The sequence below is a fragment of the Balaenoptera physalus genome (assembly GCF_965194825.1).
Source record: "Balaenoptera physalus genome assembly, chromosome: 1".
Taxonomy (NCBI): domain Eukaryota; kingdom Metazoa; phylum Chordata; class Mammalia; order Artiodactyla; family Balaenopteridae; genus Balaenoptera; species Balaenoptera physalus.
In genome coordinates, this window is record NC_138882.1 from 80612632 (window position 1) to 80635776 (window position 23145).

A 23145-nucleotide genomic window follows, 5' to 3' on the forward strand; every position below is an offset into this window, starting at 1 on the left:
CCCCACCCCCCACCCCGGCCTGAGTGAGGAAGAGAGCTCTAAACAGCCGCTGCTTTAGCTCCCTCCTGTCTGGGTGGGTAACAGACTCCTGAGGGCAGCCTAGAAGCAGAGGGAGGGCCAAAACCAAAGCTGAAACCCAGGAGCTGTGCGAACAAAGAAGAAAAAGGGAAATTTCTCTGTGCACCCTCAGGAGAAGCAGATTAAATCCCCACAATCAATTTGATAAACCCTGCATCTGAAGAATACCTGAATAGACAACGAATGTTCCCAAAATTGAGGCGGTGGACTTGGGGAGCAACTGTAGACTTGCATTCTGCATCTAATTTGTTTCTGGTTTTATGTTTATCTTAGTTTAGTATTTAGTGTTTATTATCATTGCTGGATTTGTTTATTGGTTTCATTGCTCTCTTCCTTTTTTTAATATATATATATTTTTTCTCCTTTTTCTATTTTGTGAGTGTGTATGTGTATGCTTCTTTGTGTGATTTTGTCTGTATAGGTTTGCTTTTACCATTTCTCCTAAGGTTCCCTCTGTTTGTTTTATTGTTTTTGTTTGTTTTTGTTTTTTCGTTCTGCTTTTCTCTGAGCCGTGTGGGTGGCAGGGTCTTGGTGCTCTGGCTGGGTGCTGGACCTGAGCCTCCGAGGTGGAAGGGCTGAGTCCAGGACCTTGGACCACCAGAAAACTCCCTGCCCCACGTAATATCAATTGATGAGAGCTCTCCCAGAGACCTTCATCTCAACGCTAAGACCCAGCTCGACACAACGGCCAGCAAGCTCCAGTTCTGGATACCCCATGCCAAACAACTAGCAAGACAGGAACACAACCCCACCCATTAACAGGGAGGCTGCCTAAAGGCATACTAAGCTAACAGACACTCCAAAACAAACTACTGGATGCAGCCCTGCCCACCAGAAGGACAAGATAGAGCCCCACTCACTAGAACACAGGCACCAGTCCCCTCCACCAGGAAGCCTACACAAGCCACTGAAACAACCACACCCACTGGGGGCAGACACCAAAAATAATGGAGACTACAAACCTGCTGCCTTAGAAAATGAGACCCCAAAAACAGTAAGTTAAACAAAATGAGAAAAAAGAAAAATATGCAGCAGGTGAAGGAGAAAGGTGAAAACCCACCAGACCAAACAAATGAAGAGGAAATAAGCAGTCTACTGGAAAAAGAATTCAGAGTAATGATAATAAAGATGATCCAAAATCTTCAAAATAGAATGGAGAAAATATAAAAAACATTTAACAAGGACCTAGAAGAACTAAAGAACAAACAAACATGAACAAAAATAAATTAAATTAAAAATACTCTAGAAGTAATCAATAGCAGAATAAGTGAGGCAGAAGAACGGATAAGTGACCTGGAAGATAAAATAGTGGAAACAACTGCCACAGAGCAGAATAAAGAGAAAAGAATGAAAAGAATTGAAACAGTCTCAGAGACCTCTGGGACAACATTAAATGCACCAACATTCAAATTATAGGTGTCCCAGAAGAAGAGAAAAAAAAGGGTCCGAGAAAATATTTGAAGAGATTATAGTTGAAAACTTCCCTAATATGGGAAAGGAAATAGTCAATCAAATCCAAGAAGTGCAGAGAGTCCCATACAGGATAAAACCAAGGAGAAACATGCCAAGACATATATTAATAAAACTATCAAAAATTAACTTCAAAGAAAAAATATTAAAAGCAGCAAGGGAAAAGCAAAGAATAGCATACAAGGAAAACCCCATAAGGTTAACAGATGATCTTTCAGCAGAAATTCTGCAAGCCAGAAGGGTGTGGCAGGACATATTTAAAGTTATGAAAGAGAAAAACATACAACCAAGATTACTCTACCCAGCAAGGATCTCATTCAGATTTGATGGAGAAATTAAAATTTTTACAGACAAGCAAAAGCTAAGAGAATTCAGCACCACCAAACCATCTTTACAATAAATGCTAAAGGAACTTCTCTAGGCAGGAAACACAAGAGAAGGAAAAGACCTACAATAACAAACCCAAAATAATTAAGAAAATGGTAATAAGAACACACGTATTGATAATTACCTTAAATGTAAACGGATTAAATGCTCCAACCAAAAGACACAGACTGGCTGAATGGATACAAAAACAAGACTCGTGTATATGCTGTCTACAAGAGACACACTTCAGACCTAGGGACACATACAGACTGAAAGTGAGGAGATGGAATAAGATATTCCATGCAAATAGAAATCAAAAGAAATCTGGAGTAGCAATTCTCATATCAGACAAAATAAACTTTAAAATAAAGACTATTACAAGAGACAAAGAAGGACACTACATAATGATCAAGGGATCAATCCAAGAAGATGATAAAACAATTGTAAATATTTATGCACCCAACACAGGAACACCTCAATACATAAGGCAAATGCCAACAGCCATAAAAGGGGAGATTGATAGTAACACAGTAATAGTAGGGGACTTTAACACCTCACTTTCACCAATGGACCGATCATCCAAAATGAAAATAAATAGGGAAACACAAGCTTTAAAAGACAAATTAGACCAGATAAACTTAATTGATATTTATAGGCCATTCCATCCAAAAACAATAGACTACACTTTCTTCTCAAGTGCTTATGGAACATTCTCCAGGATAGAGTATATCTTGGGTCACAAATCAAGCCTCAGTAAATTTAAGAAAAGTGAAATCTTATCAATCGTAAAATCTTTCCTGACCACAATGTTATGAGACTAAATATCAATTACAGGAAAAAAACTGTAAAAAATACAAACACATGGAGGCTAAACAAAATGCTACTAAATAACCAAGAGATCACTGAAGAAATGAAAGAGGAAATCAAAAAATACCTAGAAACAAATGACAATGAAAGCACAATGACCCAAAACCTACGGGATGCAGCAAAGGCTGTTCTAAGAGGGAAGTTTATAGCAATACAATCCTACCTCAAGAAACAGGAAAAATCTCAAATAAACAACCTAACCTTACACCTAAAGCAATTAGAGAGAGAAGAAAAACAACAATAACAAAAAAATCAAGTTAGCAGAAGGAAAGAAAACATAAAGATCAGATCAGAAATAAATGAAAAAGAAATGAGGGAAACAGTAGCAAAGATCAATAAAACTAAAAGCTAGTTCTTTCTGAAGATAAACAAAACTGATAGACCATTAGCCAGACTCATCAAGAAAAAAAAAGGGAGAAGATTCAAATCAACAGAATTAGAAATGAAAAAGGAGAAGTGACAACTGACACTGCAGAAATACAAAGGCTCATGAGAGATTACTACAAGCAACAATATGCCAATAAAATGGACAACCTGGAAGAAATAGGCAAATTTTTAGAAAAGCACAACCTTCCAAGGCTGAATGAGGAAAAAATAGAAAATATGAACAGACCAATCACAAGCATTGGAATTGAAAGTGTGATTAAAAATCTTCCAACAAGCAAAAGCCCAGGACCAGATAGCTTCACAGATGAATTTTATCAAACATTTAGAGAAGAGCTAACACCTATCATTCTCAAACTCTTCCAAAATACAGCAGAGGGAGGAACACTCCAAAACTCATTCTACAAGGCCACCATGACCCTGATGCCAAAACCACACAAAGATGTCACAAAAAAAGAAAACTACAGACCAATATCACTAATGAACATAGATGCAAAAATCCTCAACAAAATACTAGCAACAGAATCCAAAAACACATTTAAAAGATCATACACCATGATCAGGTGGGGTTTATCCCAGGAATGCAAGGATTCTTCAATATATGCAAATCAATCAATGTGATACACCATATTAACAAACTGAAGGATAAAATCCATATTATAATCTCGACAGATGCAGAAAAAGCTTTCAACAAAATTCAACATCCATTTATGATAAAAACTCTCCAGAAAGTAGGCATAGAGGGAACCTACCTCAACATAATAAAGGCCATATATGACAAACCCACAGCCAACATCATTCTCTATAGTGAAAAACTGGAACCATTTCCTCTAAGATCAGGAACAAGACAAGGTTGCCCACTCTCATTGCTATTATTCAACATAGTTTTGCAAGTTTTAGCCACAGCAATCAAAGAAGAAGAAGAAATAAAAGGAATCCAAATCAGAAAAGAAGAATTAAAACTGTCACTGTTTGCAGATGACATGATACTATACATAGAGAATCCTAAAGATGTTACCAGAAAACTACTAGAGCTAATCAATGAATTTGTTAAAGTAGCAGGATACAAGATTTATGCACAGAAATCTCTTGCATCCCTATTCACCAACAATGAAAAATCTGAGAGAAATTAAGGAAACAATCCCATTTACCAATGCAACAAAAAGAATAAAATACCTAAGAATAAACCTTCCTAAGGAGACAAAAGACCTGTATGCAGAAAACTATAAGACACTGATGAAAGAAATTAAAGATGATACCAACAGATGGAGAGATATACCATGTTCTTGGATTGGAAGAATCAATATTGTGAAAATGACTATACTACACAAAGCAATCTACAGATTCAGTGCAATCCTTATCAAGCTATCATTGGCACTTTTCACAGAAGTAGAAAAAAAATTTTACAATTTGCATGGAAACACAAAAGACCCCGAATAGCCAAAGAAATCTTGAGAAAGAAAAATGGAGCTGGAGGAATCAGGCTCCCTGACTGCAGACTATACTGCAAAGCTACAGTAATCAAGACAGTATGGTACTGGCACCAAAACAGAAATATTGTTCAATGGAACAGGATAGAAAGCCCAGAGATAAACCCACGCACATATGGTCACCTTAATTTTGACAAAGGAGGCAAGAATATACAATGGAGAAAAGACAGCCTGTTCAATAAGGGGTGCTGTGAAAACTGGACAGCTACATGTAACAGAATGAAATTAGAACACTTCCTAACACCATACACAAAAATAAACTCCAAATAGACTAAAGATCTAAATGTAAGTCCAGACACTATAAAACTCTTAGGGGAAAACATAGGAAGAACGCTCTATGACATAAATCACAGCAAGATCCTTTTGACCTACCTCCTAGAAAAATGGAAATAAAAACAAAAATAAACAAATGGGACCTAATGAAACTTCAAAGCTTTTGCACAGTAAAGGAAACCATAAAGAAGACAAAAAGACAACCCTCAGTATTGAAGAAAATATTTGCAAACAAAGCAACTGACAAAGGTTTAATCTCCAAAATATACAAGCAGCTCATGCAGCTCAATATCATAAAAACAAACAACCCAACCCAAAAATGGGCAGAAGACCTAAATAGACATTTCTCCAAAGAAGATATACTGATTGCCAACAAACACATACAAGAATGCTCAACATTATTAATCACTAGAGAAATGCAAGTCAAAACTACAATGAGGTATCACCTCACACCGTCAGAATGGCTTTCATCAAGAAATCTACAAACAGTAAATGCTGGAGAGGGTGTGGAGAAAAGGGAACCCTCTTGCACTGTTGGTGGGAATATAAATTGATAGAGCCACTATGGAGAACAGTATGGAGGTTCCTTAAAAATCTAAAAATAGAACTACCATATGACCCAGCAACCCCACTACTGGACATATATATCCTGAGAAAACCATAATTCAAAAAGAGACATGTACCACAATGTTCATTGCAGCACTATTTATAATAGCCAGGACTTGGGAGCAGCCTAAGTGTCCATCGACAGATGAATGGATAAAGAAGATATGGCACACATATACAATGGAATATTACTCAGCCATAAAAGAAATGAAATTGAATTATTTGTAGTGAGGTGGATGGACCTAGAGTCTGTCATACAGAGTGAAGTAAGTCAGAAAGAGAAAGACAAATACCACATGCTGACACATATAAGTGGAATCTAAAAAAACAAACAAACAAACAAACAAACAGGTTCTGAAGAACCTAGGGGCATGACAGGAATAAAGACGCAGACGTAGAGAATGGACTTGAGGACGTGGGGAAGGGGAAGGGGAAGCTGGGACGAAGTGAAAGAGTAGCATTGACATATATACACTACCAAATGTAAAGTAGATAGCTAGTGGGAAGCAGCGGCATCGCACAGGGATATGAGCTGGGTGCTTTGTGACCATCTAGAGGGGTGGGAAAGGGAGGGCAGGAGGGAGGCACAAGAGGGAGGGAATATGGGGATATAAGTATGCATATAACTGATTCACCTTGTTATACAGCAGAAACTAACACAACATTGGAAAGCAATTATACCCCAATAAGGATGTTAAAAAGAAAAGAAAAAAACAGGTTAACAAACAGGACATGTTTGTTAACAGGATAAAATAGAATTCATACTTGATTTGTGTAGAGTTTAGACAAGTATGTTCACAATGTAAAATTTTATTTAGATACATATTTATAAGTTTTGCACTTTTGTACATGAATTATCATTAAAAAATTTTTTTCTGAAAAAAATACACTATTATATTTCCTTTGGGGAGGGGATAAATTTTAGTTAGCTAACTATCTCTATATTTTTCTTTTTGGTTTTATATCTTTTTCTTGATTAAGAAATTCTTCCCCATATATATTTTGTCTAATTATTATTTCCTTTCTTCTCTCTTTTAAACTCTTTGAAGTAATTTTTGAGTGTGGTGCAAAATAATGATTTAAAATTATTTTGTTTTTTATGTATCCACTTATGTCCAGATCATATTAAATAAATCATCCTCTCCAGTGATACAATACCATATTTGCCACAAGAAATGCTTCATTTCTTCCCCTATTGGTTTCTGGAACTAGCTCTCTACCCTCTAACATGTTGACATATGCATGTCCTTACACAATATTGATAGGATAATTGTAGCTTTACAATAAGTTTGAATATCTAGCAGGTAATTATTTCTCTAAGTAAGCCTTTGTTATCCAAATTTTCATGGTTATTTTCAAACATTTGCTGTGCCACATGAAATTTTAAATTATTTTTTTATAGTTACTCATCCTACCACAAACAGACTCCATTGAGTTTGCTTTTTTTTTTTTTTTTTTAGAAATTCACGTTCTTTTATTTATTTATTTATTTATTTATGACTGTGTTGGGTCTTCGTTTCTCTGCGAGGGCTTTCTCTAGTTGTGGCAAGTGGGGACCACTCTTCATCGCGGTGCGCGGGCCTCTCACTATTGCGGCCTCTCTTGTTGCGGAGCACAGGCTCCAGACGCGCAGGCTCAGTAGTTGTGGCTCACGGGCCCAGTTGCTCCGTGGCATGTGGGATCTTCCCAGACCAGGGCTCGAACCCATGTCCCCTGCATTGGCAGGCAGATTCTCAACCACTGCGCCACCAGGGAAGCCCGAGTTTGCTTTTAAATGGGCAGATATATTTTGTTACATTGGAACAAATACAATCTTATGTTAATAAGTCTTCTCACACACAGAAGAATTCCATTTTTACAGCAAATAGATATGTTTTTATTTATGTTCATAAATTCATAAAATTTTTGGAGGTATTTCTTATGGCAGTAAGGTGAGAAGAAATTATAGGGATTTCAGAAAGAATGAGTGGAAGGAAGTGGTATACAAGAAGCACATACAAATCTTTAACACATTTTGTGGTGAAAAACTGGGAATATAAAGAGTTCAGCAGAATCAATAGTAACAATCTGAAGGAAAACCCTGTGTATATTGGAGAAAAAACTTGCCATTATTCCATCTTGTTTAGTGTGGCACACTTCCAAATCACCTGTTTTCATGGAAACTGTTCCTTTATCTATTCATTCATTTATTCACAATAATTAGCATGCCAGTAAGTCTCCTTCAACATGTCTTATTTCTAGTGTTTTTGAAAGGAAGGGGTCCAATCAAGGCTCCTCTGTATATGATACACTTTCAATTCCCTACCTAAATGGAGACTGGCTGGTTAAATCATAATGATGACAAGAAAAGGGGTAACAATGGTTACCAGAACCTGTAAGTCTTCCTTGGAGCACTGATTCCCCTTTGATCTGGAGATCTACTGAGAAAAAACTGCAGATGCACTCTGATAATTGACCCCATGGGGAAAAAAAAAGATTGCTTTCTATTTATTACCAATGGATGAAGCCCCTGTGGAACTCATTTCCTTTTTAGTATTTTTCTTAAAATGGCTATAACAACCCTTCCAGAGAAGATGAAGGAACATTTAAGAATGCAGAGGGCTTCCCTGGTGGCGCAGTGGTTGAGAATCTGCCTGCCAATGCAGGGGACACGGGTTCGAGCCCTGGTCTGGGAAGATCCCACGTGCTGCGGAGCAGCTGAGCCCGTGAGCCACAATTACTGAGCCTGCGCATCTGGAGCCTGTGCTCCGCAACGAGAGAGGCCGCAATAGTGAGAGGCCCACGCACCGCGATGAAGAGTGGCCCCCGATTGCCACAACTAGAGAAAGCCCTCGCACAGAAACGAAGACCCAACACAGCCATAAATAAATAAATAAATACTTTAAAAAAAATTAAAAAATAAAGAATGCAGAGACCCAGGGAAAAGGATGACACCTACTGTATCTGGCAGATGTGAGTTGAGGGTCACTGAGGTTTGGAAAGGAAGTATTCATTTCCTATGTTGGGGATGAGACACACTCTAAAGATTCAAATAATGAAGATTTGGACAGGCTTGAATTTTGGCATTGGACTAGGGTTTATGAGAAATCGCCATCTTTGGAGTTCTGGGCTCTGCATATTTATAATCAGAAATAACATCTAGTTACTCAGAGTTTACAGCTGTCTAAGATATGAGTGCTTATAAGTTTCCTTCCTACCAGTCTTCTGGATTTTTCTACCTTTAATTATGTTTGTAAGTCTGATCCAAACATATTCATTAAAAAATAGCTACTTTCAAGTGCTTAATACATGCCAGGGGTTGTGAAAGACAAAATGTTGATACTGCTGTAATAGAAGCTCACAGTCTAGTGAAGTTAAACAAATAAGTTACAATAAGACATAATAAGGATTATGGTAGAAGCCTTCTGTAGGACACACAGATGAGAATAAACCCAGGTGTGTGTGTGTGTGTGTGTGTGTGTGTGTGTGTGTGTGTGTGTGTGAATGTAGGGAAGGAGATGAGACCACAGCAAGAGTTGTAGAGCTTCTGATAGGAGGCAATGGCTGAGCTGAAACTTGAGGAAAGCCTAGGAAGTATTCAAGTGAAGAAAAGGGAGTAAGAGTGGCTTCTAAGAAGAGGGTTAACATTCACATAAGCAATGACCCAGGAGAAATCATGGTGAACTCTGAAAACTTCCATAGTGCAGCATGAGAGAGTGGCAGATGGGGAATATTGGATATACAGGTCTAAAGTTCAGGAAACATATCTGTGCTGGAGATCTGAAAGAACGGAAAACTACAGAGAGTATGTGTTCATCAACAACAAGGAAGGACATGGTTTTAGGGACCACAGCAGGAAGTTGGAGCACAGAGCCATTTATAGAATGGGTCAAGAAGATGAGTTTATAACACATAAAATAAGAAACAGTGTTACAACAAAACACCCGAGAGGAAGCTTCCATTCAGGAAGAAGGCAAACCTGGAGACGGTGGTTTCATGAGAGCCAAGGAAGATAATCTTCAAGTAGTAGCAATCAGTAGTTTCTGATGCCAAAGTGTAGTTGTAATGTAATGACTGAAACTTTTTCACTGTTTTGCAGTTACCATGTCACTGATACATAGGACAGAATGGCTTCTGTATGGTAGTAGAGAAAGCAGTCATACAGCAAGTGATTGAGGAGTGAACAAGATCTAAATGACAATTAATAAATTGTTAATGACAACAGTTAATAAATTGTTAATATTATTCTTTTAGAAAGCTGTTCAAGGTAGGAAATGATAACTAACAAATATGGATCAATATTAATATGATGGACTTTGATACATTAATTCCTTTAATACTCATAATTCTGCACTAATATTTTTCAACTACAGAAGACTCTGAGGCTCAGAGAGATTATGTAACTTGCTTATTTACCCAACTAATAAGTGGCAGAATGAAAATTCAGGCTCAGAATGTTTGATTTGAACCCATGCTACTAATCATCATGCTATATTGTCTCTCAAACAAAAAGGTGAGATATAGACAAGTTATCAGTTATTTTGAATCTGGGAAATGTCAAAACACAAAAATACCAGGTAACAAAATACCATTTACATTTATGCTGCACTGATTTTCTTCTCTGTTAGTTGGGTGTACCCTCTTCTTCGTTCACAGGTAGCTCTACTGGGGATATGGAGAGTGGAAATCTATCGGCAGTGACTGAGTTTATCTTCACTGGGGTCCCCAAACTCCAGGATGGTGGCCTCCTATACTTTTTTCCTTTACTTTTCATCTACACATTTATTGTAATCAAGAACCTAATGAACCCAATGATCTTCTTTGCTGTAAGGCTGGATGCCCATCTTCACAATCCCATGTATAACTTCGTAAGTATCTTTTCATTTCTTGAGATCTGATACACCACAGCCACCATTCTTAAGACGCTCTCTAATCTGATCAGCAATAAAAACACCATCTCTTTCATTGGCTGCCTCTTGCAGATGTACTTCTTCCATACACTTGGAAACACTGAAGGAGGCTTGCTGACTGTCATGGCCATTGACAGGTATGTTGCCATCTGAAACACACTCCGCTACCTGACCATCAGGACTCCCTGACTATGTGCTCAGCTTTCTGCAGGATCTTGTATCTTTGGTTTCCTCATCCTTCTACCTGAGATTATGTGGATTTCTATCCTACCTTTCTGTGGTTCCTACCAAATCCATCAGATCTTCTGTGATTTCACTCCTTTATTAAATTTAGCCTGCACGGATGCCTTTGTGATCTTGGTGCAAGATGTGATTCATGCTCTCGCTATTCTAATAACAGGTCTGATTATTTCTCTTTCTTACATTCGAATTGTCATTGTTATCCAGGGCATCTCTTCAGCTGAGGGTCATAAAAAGGCCTTTTTCACCTGTGCTGTGCACATTGCTGTCTTCCTGCTGTTTTTTGGCAGTGTGGCCCTCATGTATCTTAGATTCACTGCTACTTATATACCATTCTGGGACACCACCATTGCTCTAACATTCTCTGTGCTTGCTCCCTTTTTCAATCCCATTATATATAGCCAGAGAAATAAGGACATGAAAGATGCTATTAAGAAGCTTCTTTGCTCCCCAAAGGTGTTTAATATATCTGGTATGTAATTTAGGCTGCAGTCCTCTATACAAATGGAACTTCTTCACAAAATATTGAGCCCAAATAGACTAGGGTTTCAAAGAATTATACAATTAGTCCAACTTTCTTCACCATAAGCTGGTGAATAGACTGGTAAAGAAAGTCCTCCGAGGATTTACAGAGATGACAACAATAACAATTCTATTTCTGACTTTCTAAGGTCAGTATAATTTTTTTTCTGTATCTATAATCTTGTTTATTTGATTTTAATTTACTCTGTTATTTCAAAATGATTAATTGTATAAATGTTAATATAATACTAATAGGTATTACCTTTACTACTCAATGCCTTTCTTTGATATCTAATCTGTCTTTACAATACTCTTAGTTTCCTTACGAAACCCATGTAGTTCAGTGACAGTACATGATAACTCTCTGTGTTACTAAGGTGATTTCTCTAAGCCCTTTCAATAAGTTACTGGACATTAAGAAGAAGCAAGAATTCCTGGCACCCAGGCCATTGACTTTATCCCCCTATCTTTGTTTCTTTTTCAGTCAGCTTTGCTGACATTTAAAATACATGTACTGGCTGGCTTACTTCACTTAGTATGATAATCTCTATGTCCATCCATGTGGCTGCAAATGGCATTATTTCATTCTTTTTAATGGCTGAGTAACATTCCATTGTATAAATATACCACATCTTATTTATCCATTCATCTTTAGATGGATATTTAGGTTGCTTCCATGTCTTGGCTATGGTAAATAGAAAAGAATATATGTATGTATGTATGTATATATATATACACACACATACACACACACATATATATGTGTATATATATATATATATATCTGAATCACTTTGTTGTACACCTGAAACTAACACACATTGTAAATCAACTATACTTCAATTAAAAAAAGAAAAAAATACATGTACTGATGTGATCTGCATGTGATGCTATCATGACTGGGACATCATGGACTACATTTGGTATTGTGTTAACTACTATAAAAAAACAATTAGGAACGTCAGATTCCTACCCATGGAAACTTATTATCTTATTTAGAATCAATGCAAGAGAGCGTTAAAACATAATAAATGCATATATTTCCATCTAAAGTCAATCAAATTTATTAATGATTTAATCCACCTCTCTAAAACATTGTTTATTTTTCCTTCCATGTTTTGTTAAAATATGTAATTTGTATAATATTTTTAAGATAATATATATGTGATATGATAATAAATATGTTAAAACAAAATTATGTACTAAAATGTATTCATGTTTCCACAATATATTTAAAACCATCAGTTTAATTATGGTAAAGTATTTCACTGATTGGACATACAAATTATTTCTCCATTTTGTTTCTCTATTGTTTGTTTCTCTATATTGTTTTTTGACTATCACCATTCTTATAAATAGGGCAATTATCATTTTCTTGCATAAAGTCCTTTCCATTTTCAAAAACTTCTGTTTCAAGGTAAATTTCAAGAAATTGACATTAAAAGCAAATGTGCAAATATGTTTATAGCTCTTGGTAAAAATATTGCTTTTGTAAATGGTTGCACAAATAATGTATCAATGTAACACTTTTGATACAACTTCAATAGTATGGAAACTGATGTATAGATTAAATGAAAGTCTAGTTATTCTGTGGAGCATATCAATTCTATCACTGGCAAGCTAAATTGTAGTACAACTATAATAAGAAACTGTGGTAATTTGAGTCTTTGGTCCTAATTCTTCACATCCCTGCAACAGATTTATAAATTCATAACTTTACAACGAATGGATTCATGGTGGGTAGCATATACTTTCCTGTCACACAGATTTGGATTGGGCTTTTCCTTTAATTGACTATTGAGACATCAATGAATGTTACAGGTATTGAATATGTTCCTTTGTAATTAGGTTTGCTTCAGATAGCTGCTTCCCTTTCATCACTGGACCCATATGAAGCCCTGCCTCAGAGTCACTGGTTCAGAGAACAAGAGACATGTGGAGCTGACCTGAAGTCTGGTGCCTGGAGCCCAGAACGCAGAGCCCAGAGCCTGAAGTTGACAATAGCTCATCCTATTGCAGCTGACTAACAGACTTATGTGTGTGAGGATAAATGATTATTGTTTTAAAAACCATGTGTGAAACACTTAATAAATTACTGTACTCTTCTGTGTGTGGGCTTTGTCTGACATTGTACCATCCTGAGATTTCAGAAATTTAATAACTAATGCTTCTTATCTGAATCTTAAGATATTCTTTCAGGTTGTAGGTATTTTAGAACTGTATTGTTAATAATCTTTTAAAATAATTCCATTATTTCCAGAAAGACTACCTGCATCAGATGTGTAGTTATTTAACCATGCTACCTGTTCTTTTGTATGTTAAAGAACTTTTACACATTAAAGGGATTTGAGATCATTTAGAAATAGAGCAGGGGCTGAGTAGTGGAAAGTAAAGAGATGCAAAGGAGTCATTCTTTGGACATTACATTCTCCTTCCTACATTTTTTCTTCATTGTGTGGGTGGCTTAGAGTCACGTTGCACTTGATCTGTGCTTGAAAATAAAGTTATGGAATTAAAAAATCTTTCAAGGTAAAATGAATGCTAAAAAACTCTTCAAACCATGTGGGAAAAAGAAATATGCACAACAGATTGAATTTTAACAAGTAGAAAAGACAATTCTACATTTTTATCCTTGTTGCTTGTCATATGTACATAAGCAAAATGTTTTGGGTTAGTCCAAATGTGGCACAAAATTCTTATTAATTCTATGTGATATTCTTTAACTAGTAACTGTTGTATTAGGAAAATTTGTGAGAGTGTTTTTGTCTGAAATCATAATACCACTCATTACTGCATATTTATTTAGTTTATTTTGAGTAAGAAAAGTCATTACATTTAAAGAAATGAAGGAAATGGATTACATTTTATTAATCTTTTTTATTCTCAGAAATTTTAGTGAATAAATGAATGAAAATGGAAACAATCTTAATAGGAGTAACATACAAAAACTATTGATTTGCTTTAACTTTTGGGGCACTGTCCTACCTGTCATTTCTCTTCCCTGAACTTTATGCACAAAAAAAGAGGCAAAACAGGGAAAAATCAACATGATTAGCTAAAACACTGGCTACAAATTTCAATATGGAGCTAATAGGTGGAGCATATGGAAGGCCAATTATTTTTCCAAAATTTGGCTGAATTTCTTAGAAATAAGTAAGTAGATGTAAGCCCAGATCACTCTTTTTATTGTTCCACAAATCTCCTCCCCTCTACTGCATTAACATTCTTCAGATATGACTCTTGGAATTTCAGCTTTTGATTTAGTTAAAAGCTAATCCAATCAGAAGTGCCATAGAAAAGAAGTTAAAAAAAAAGCAAACAAACATTTATTTCAATGACTCAAGTTCCTGGATTTTCTCATTTTTCCTGGATTGGAGTTGCCTCAGATTGGGGTTCTCCTAATTACAGGCCTGAACTTTTTTCCTAATTGGAACCATTACATGAATAATTGTTTTCTTACTTATCTTAACTCACTTGTGTAGAATTCCCAAGAGTCCATCTTCTCTTTCTAGTTAGGCTTAGGAAAAGATATACTTGTATACACAAAGGTGTGAGGGAGAGGGAAAGAGCTCTACAGGAAAGTCAGATCTTTTTAATCACTGACTGATGAAGGAAATATAGTTTAGATGGAGAGCTCAGGGTAGAAACATAGCAGCAGAGAAAAAGATGCTTGTCTCTTGTCTCAGTAGCTTTACATGGTTGACCACATCAGGGTAGAGAAAGATAGAGTCTTCACCCATGTTTATTCCAACTTTGGAACCCAACAGCAACAACGTCAGTAAATTAACTAATTTTGGGGAATGGTAGATACCCAGAGAAAGAAAAATACTCACACATGACAATAGACAGCCCTAGTATGAATGTAGATACTGTGAGTAACTGTTGGGAAGGCTGGGCAAGGGGGAATCAGGAAAGATTGTTATAAGGCATGTTAGTACAAAGAAAAATGATTTCAGTTACTAAATTTCCCAAGAAATGGGTGGGATACAAAGGGGGTCAAAGCTCATGGGATGGCTTTAAAACAACAAATGAGCATTGTGATTGTTTCCTGAAATGTTTCAGGAATCAGTGTTTCAGGAATCAAGTGAGATTTCCAGTTCACTGTTAGGTATTAACATCACTGACAATTGTACTAGACTTTACTGAGTTTTTGGATAAAGATAGAGTGTTCACTGGGGAAAGTCTAATAGTTTTTCTTTTTGGTTTCGATTTTCCTTACCTTTTCTTTGGCTAGGCCACATCTCTTCAATAGAATAGGGAATTAGACCTGGGTCTGCTCAGGGGCACTTTCTTGAACTAGTAGACCAGTTTAGTTCATAGAACCATAGTCACAAGATGTGGTGACTACTACCGGGGACATCAAGACTTATGGGAAAGATCAGATATGCATATGAAAAATCAAGAACACTTAAAAGGGAAAATTATTTTAAGAGGAAAAGATATATAGATATATAAATATTACAGGAAATAGAGTGATTAGAGACATGTGGGATTAGCTTGGTTAAACTAGAAAAAACACATGTAGAATTTGGTTAGTTTAAAAAGGAGGCAGATTGGGAGACTGGGATTAACATATATACACTAATATGTATAAAATGGATAACTAATAAGAACTTGCTGTATAAAAAAATAAATAAAATTCAAAAATTCAAAAAAATAAAATAAAATAAAAAGGAGGCAGAGCTTGGAAAGAACAAGAGGATATTTCAGGCAGGAAAGATTTCTTTCAGAAATATTCAGAGACCAGAAAATGAAAGTGACATGTTTGGATTAATAACAGGTTTACCAAACTGTATTGGTAATGAATAATTTTTACAGCAACAGTAGATAAGATGGCTTTGTTTTCTGCTGAAATAACAAAAAATCGTTTCAGTGCAATATTAAAGAAAGACAATGTAGTTGGGAGTTTGATGGGACTTAATCACATAATCAATGAAGAAATATATCCATAGCTAATATAAATAATAGACCATTAATAAAGTGCCCTTTCCTAATGCACACACAACACAAGGTTATTAATCAAGGACAGACAAAAAGGGAGCTTATTTTTTCCTATCTCAGTGATTAGAAAAGTGTTATCCTAGAGGATTTGAGATTGTTTCCTTTTTAAAGAAGGGACAGTTTAGAGGAAGAAAATGATGAGAATGTAAAACTTAAGTATAGGTGTAGAAGGGGAGTCACATGAGTAAACTGATGCTCTAGCAAGATTAATCTTGAGGGAATGGAGGTTTGTATGAGAAAAGTAAGACTGGAAGCAGAAACATTTGGAAACCCATTACAATAATGTAGACATTATGACTAGACATTGAATTAGGGGTAAGACAATGGAAATAAAAGATATTGATACTACAGCAAAAAAAAAGTTAAGCAGACTTTGATGATTAATTAGGTTTAAGACGTGATGGGACAATAGATGCAAAAATGTGTAAAGTTGGTATCTAGAAGAACAAAAATAAGAAAATCAGCAAGGGAAAATGGTTGAGTGTCGGGGGTAAGGATGGTGTATTAATTTACTAGGGCTGCTATAACAAAGTATCAGACTGAATGGCCTGAACAAGAATTTATTTTCTCACGGTTCTGGAAGCTAGAAGTCTGAGATCAAGGTTTTGACAGAGTTGATTTCTTCCAAGGCCTTTCTCCTTGGCTTGTAGATGGCTGCCTTTCCTTGAATTTTCCTATGACCCTCCTTCTGAAACTGTGTCCAAATTTCCTCTTCTTATGACACTGGTCATATCAGATTAAGACCCAACCTAATAACCTCATTTTAATTTAATTATCTCTTTACAGACCCTATCTCCAAATACAGTCACATTTTGAGGTATCGGGGTTAAAATTTCAACATATGAATTTTGGGGGAAGGACCCAATTCACTCCATAAAAGGTGGAGGTGGCAACTTTGGGTCAAGGTGATGCGTCTAAGTGGGAGAGTCCTAAAGAAAATATGGGGCTCAGGACTGAGATACAAAGCAAGGAATTCTGGAGTCACATTAATTAATGAGAGTTGAAAACCTAAGGAGCTGATCAATAATCTTGAATAAATGAGTTATCTCTGAAGAAGGGAATATGGAATGAGAAACAAAGAACAAAGATAGAATTTTGTGTTATTTCCATAAACTTGGGAGGTGGAAGACAGAATAGCCAATGAGGTAAACCTGTATAATGTAGTGTGGAATAGGCAAAAGAAGGAAAGACTTCCAAGGATTGGGTGATTGACCTTCAAAGATTAGTGGCAACAAAGACAGAGGGAGGCCATTGAATTTTCAGTCAGAAAGTCATTGGTATAATTTAAGAAAAGAGATATGGAAAGTTGAAAGATAATTGATTCAAAGGGATTCAGGAGGGAATGAAGACAGTAAATACGTATTAACATGATAGGAAATAACGATGTTGATACAAAGGAAAGAAATAGTCTGAATAGAGATAGGACTTTCCTCTCAAGATAAGATTTGTGCATATTTGATAGCAGAAGAGAGGAAATCATTAAAGAAAGTAAAACAAATGGTTCTGAACAGGAAATAAATGAATAGGACAATATATTAAAATGTGTTGTATTTAAACTGTATTCTACAGAACACTACAGCTCTCTATCTCCACCCAACAACCCAATATAATTATACTAGAAAAGCTTTGCATTTATTGTTTGACATAGTCAGTTTCCATCAATTATTTCATTTGACTAAAGGCTTCTGGTACAAAATACATTTCAGATCCATTTTCCTAGAAGATGGAGAAGGAAAAGAGAGATGAAAGAAAGGATGTGTTATTTAGAGGCAGAAAAAGGAGGAAGAGGGTGGAATTTATTAATGATGTCTGTCTTCATCATTAAAATATTCAATTAAATCATATGCCAAGAATCAGATGAGGAACTGAAAGCTTAGAAGGAAGAATTTTGAAACAGTTATGGGGAGATTGTTAGAAAATCAATAAGACTTGAATATGGGCAAAAACATCACTTTGCTATTCTTTCACTACCTCATCTAGTTCTTTCTTTGTCTAAATGCAGTGGTTTTAAAAAATGGTCCTCTGATCAGCAGGATTAGCATTGCCTGGAAATCTGTTAGAAATGAAAATTCTTTGACCCTACCCCAGACCTACTGAATTAGAAACTCTCAGGATGGGGACCCGTAATCTCAGTTTTAACAAGCCCTCCAACTGATCCTGATGCATTCTGAATTTTGAGAATCATTGGTCTAAAATACTGGCTGTGTTTTCTGACTGTATTTTTTTTTCCATACTCCAATTTTAGTTGTAAGTATCTATGGAATATGGAATATTCCTTCTTCTTCTACAGCCCAAATACAGGGATTTATTCAGATGCTGGCATTTGGTAAGTGTACTCACTCTATGACCAATAGTAAGCATCTCCTAGAAGGCTTGAGTGCAGTAGGAATTGAAATCTCATTTCTCACCTGGAGATGGAGAGCCCCAATCAAACCACAGCTCAGTTTATCTTCTCTGCTTTCCCTTATTCCTGGGGAGATCCTGTCATCTGTTTTGTTCCACTGCTCTTCATTTATGTTTTCATTGTTGTTGGAAACCTAGTCATCATCACAGTGGTCCAGCTGAATACTCACCTCCACACTCCCATGTACTTTATTAACGCCCTTTCTTTTCTGGAGATCTGGTAAACCACAGTTACCATACCAAAGGTGCTGTCTTGCCTGCTTAGTGAGAAGAGTATTTCCTTAAGTGGTTGTCTCCTGCAGATGTATTTCTTCCATTCCCCAGGCATGAGTGAGGTTTTGTCTCCTGACAGCTATGGCTTTTGACTGTTACCTGGTCATCTGCAGCCCTCTTCATTATCCCACTATCATAACCCCTAAACTATGTGTCCTGCTGACTTTAAGCTGCTGTATTTGTGGCTTTATCATGCCCCTCACTGAGATTGCCTGGATCTCCACACTGCTATTTTGTGGCTCTAATCACCTTGAGCATATCTTTTGTGACTTCCTCCCAGTGCCAAGCCTGGCCTGCCCAGACACACAAGACATCGTCATGATTCAGGCAGTGGATGTTGTCCATGCAGTGGAGATCATTACAGGTGTGATGCTCATTTTCATGTCCTGTGTTGGTATTGTGGCTGTAATTCTACGTATTCGTTCAGTGGAGGGTCATTGCAAGGCATTTTCCACATGCATCTCCCACCTCACTGTCTTTCTGGTTTTCTTTGGCAGTGCGGCTCTCATGTACCTACACTTTTCTGCCACCTACTCCTTATTCTGGGATACAGCCATTGCTCTGGCTTTTGTAGTTTTGTCTCCCTTTTTTTAACCCCATTATCTATCTGAGGAATAAAGAGATAAAGGAAGCTATAAAAAAGCACATAAGTCAAGCTAACATCATTTTTCATAAGACCAGGGACCTCAAGTAAGATCTAGCAGTTGGGAGTCTATATAATTGTTGGAGCCTTTTTATCCTCAACTCTCTGCAATACGTCTTTCCCATCAGCCTTTTGCTAAAACCGGTCTCCCAAAAGTCACCAATAAACAAAATTCACTAATAACTGAACTCAATAATTTCTTTCAAACTTTATTCAATTTGACATATTTTGGATCTGACTTTTTTGATTAAGTTTTCCACCACTCAGTTTATTCAAGGTAAATTTAAGTTGTGGAAGTAATCTGGGTAAAAATTTACTAATTTTAACAGGGTTGAGACTTCTGTTTGTAAGATACGGTAATTGAAAAACCATCTTCATAAGACTAAGTTCTCTCCATGGTATTCCTAATGGATATACTTGAAGAATAACCCTAATTTCTAATTGAGTATTCATGTATTGATAAATAGCAGTCTAGATGTTTTTTAGCACGTTCTATTATGAATCCCTTGTATGATTTATATCTTGGCAGTGCTACACAATATTAATTCCATGTCTGTGTCAATAACAGGCACTAAGCCCTGCGTCTACCTCTAATGAGCCTGTGTGTGTCAAGTTAGTGGAGGCTGTTTTGCTGAACCCCAAATCAACTTCATTAATATCAATGACCACTAGAAATGAGGAGAATGGATAGGCCTCTTTAAAACTGACAGAGAGAGAAACCCCATAAAGGGTTGGTTGCAGTTCTGTGGTAGTTAAGGACTATGGCAAAGAATCTCAGGCCAAAAAGGTCACTGAAAAATATTTTAAGTGAAATAAATGAACAAACAAAAACCTTGGCTCTAAAAAAAAGTTAAGTAATATAACTAATCTATTCATTAGCTAATCAATATTTTTTCATGATAAATTGAAAAATGTAATCCTTGGTTTCACTGTAATCAAATGTTTTGTACTTATTAATTAAGCAATAATATCAATAAATATCTACTGAGTAAATAAACCAATATCACCATGCTGCATTCTGATTGTCCCAGAAAACTGATCAACCATATTGGACAACAATGCTTCCCTTTCAACCTCTTCTCCCTTGGATTTCAGGATGCTGGACTCTTAATTTTTTTTAATCTTATTTTGTTTGAGGGCTCTTTCTCTTGTGGATTCTTCTCTTTATACATGCTTCATAAAAGGTGCTTTCCTCTGAGGCTCACACCTCATGGGGATGCAATAATAAAGCTGATTACTATGCAAATGTTAGTAGATTTTCACTCTTCCCTAGCCCACCTAGGAATCCTATGGTAGTCAGCCTCACTTCCCCACTAGTGTGCCATAGCCATGCCCTCATCCTCACCCTTGTTTTATGATGCAAAGACAGAAGTGAAGGGAAATGTCTTATAAGAAGAGGATAATGCTATCTAATAAAGAATTCAGATAGAGAAGAGAGAAAATGTGAGAAAAATCATAGGTTGTGGGTGGAGAGGTCTTGGTAAATGAAAGTCTTCAGAAAGTATACTTAGTGTAAGAAAATAAGGGAAGAGAGAAAAAGGGATACGAGAAGTGTTGCTGGGTATAAATAGTGTATGTATTTTTAATGTTCTACATAAAACATGAGGAATGAAATTACTGATTGATTAATTATTTTAACTGTACTTTTCTAAGTACAATATTGTTACAGAATTGATATACATAAATCTCCAGCATATGAAAGGGTTACACAGTTTTCTTATCTGTTTTGTCTGTTTTAAGATTTTGTAGTATATAATCAATTTCTCAATAAAAGTCCAATTAACAATCAAGTTAAGAAGAATAAAGGGAACTTTATTTGAGCCAAACTGAGCATTATAACCAGGGAGACAGGCTCTCAGAAACTCTGAGAACTGTTCCTCCTGTTAGAGGTCAAAGGCACAGTCGGATACATTTTCGAGACAAAATATCATGCATCAAAATGGCATATTGATATTTTACATAAAGTTCAACAAGGATATATAGTCCAGGCAAGCAGTTACAAAGCAAGCATCAAGTCATCATGACTCCCTACAGAGTTGGGAAAGAACAATATTTTTTTTAAAGAAGTTACATTGCTAGGGTCAGAAGAAAGGGAAAAAAACGATCTTTACGGTCCAGCAGACACTCCCATCTTTGAGAAGTTCTTTTTTTTTTTTTTTTTTTTTTTTATTTTTACAAGAGATAGATAGACTGACACCAAGCATTGTACATGGGGGAAGTTCTTTTTGATGTGTAATGCAGATGCACACTGCACATTACGGAGAGAGAGAGGAGGCCCAAATGGACACACAGAGAGAATTTTATGTTTAAAAGTTCTTGTACTGCCTTAAAATATAAAATTTATTTATCACTTTCCTAGTCCCTCAAAATTTATCATTGTCCCTAAAAATGCATATAGCTGAAACTACCTTTTTACATCCATACTTTCTCACCTTCTATCTGCTCTCCCAACTGAGACTACTTTATTTCTTAAAACTTAGATCTTATTGCTTTACTACGCTGCTTAAAAATGTTCTAAGATTAAATACGCCCTCACTCCAAATTGTAAATACGCCCTCACTCCAAATTGTGAATGTAATTTTCCTAGCTAACCTGTGTGTATCTGTACATGCGTGTGTGTGTTCATGTGTGTTGAATAAAGAAGATTCCAAACTGAGAGAAAAACAAAAGGAAAAGAAACAGCGTATGGCAGTGTCTGATGGTCAAAAGTAAGGACACCATTCAGAGGGGAGATCGCGGCGTTAATCTACTGGTGGAACTTCTTACAGTGATATTTTTTGAATTCACGTTGCTGAGGGTTGAGCAGTGAGTTCTCTCACGCTGCTTCCCACCTCACCAACCTGCTTATTATATTTTATGATATTTTGGGGAGATTATATTAAATACATAAATAAATGAATGAAAGAATATATAATCACTTACTGAAAATCCTTCATAACTAATGACGCATGTAATCTGAAGATGGCTATTAATGTTCACTGTTAACTACTTTCCATCACTTTTTTAAATATCAGAAATCTTATCTGCATGAACATATTGAACAATTAATTATTGAGCAAATTTTACATGTCAAGCAGTGTGGTAAGTTCTGGACAAAGATACAACCTCTACCTAAAAGAGTTTCCACTAAAGAATTGGAGAGGCCCATAAAAGTAAAATATAAAAAGTAATAACAACAAAATTCATAAAATCATAGCAGAATTAGTAACTGTGCTGGAAAATCAAGAAAAATTGCAAAGAGAAATTATATTTGTTCTGAGACATGAAGAATATTTATTATATACTTACCTTTATTTTTTAATCTTTATTTATATACCTTTAGAACTCTACTTGCATTTAATTTAGGAAAAGTTTTTGGTACAAACCAACATGGGCTTGAGGACTTGAGGCTGCTTTTAATAAGAACTATGGCCTATAAACCAAGTTTTCACTGGATTAACTCACTTAATCCTCATACAAACTCATGCAGTTGATATTATCACATCCACTGTGCAGATCAAAAAACAAAAAAACAAGAAAACAATTGAAGCAAACAGACTTTTTAAGTTCACATAGTTGGCTAATGATAGAGCAAGTAACAAAAATGAGTCCAGACTTCAAACTGCCATGCTTTTCTCACCACAGCAATACTTAATAGTAT

General features: G+C 36.1%; 2 protein-coding genes and 2 pseudogenes across 4 annotated transcripts in view; 2 read left to right on the forward strand and 2 right to left on the reverse strand.

Moving 5' to 3' along the window:
• LOC309643660 (olfactory receptor 10J1-like) overlaps nt 1–8331 on the reverse strand; it is a 460112-nt pseudogene extending 451781 nt beyond the window's left edge. The window contains exon 1 of the transcript XR_014268551.1: nt 8249–8331. The product of XR_014268551.1 is annotated as an olfactory receptor 10J1-like (transcript). The remainder of the gene's footprint in view (nt 1–8248) is intronic.
• Nucleotides 42–23145, reverse strand: part of LOC309654817 (uncharacterized protein) — a gene marked incomplete at its 5' end in the record, with an annotated part of 165772 nt that continues 142668 nt past the window's right edge. The window contains one exon of the mRNA XM_082449293.1: nt 42–2794. The remainder of the gene's footprint in view (nt 2795–23145) is intronic.
• LOC309644544 (olfactory receptor 6K3-like) lies at nt 10496–11143 on the forward strand (annotated as a pseudogene). Its single transcript has one exon. The product of its transcript is annotated as an olfactory receptor 6K3-like (transcript).
• On the forward strand, nt 11295–21647 carry OR6K2 (olfactory receptor family 6 subfamily K member 2). Its single transcript, XM_082425881.1, is given in 4 exon segments — nt 11295–18810; nt 18814–18927; nt 18929–19441; nt 19443–21647. Coding segments are annotated over 4 exon segments (951 nt in total). The 5' UTR covers nt 11295–18600; the 3' UTR covers nt 19557–21647.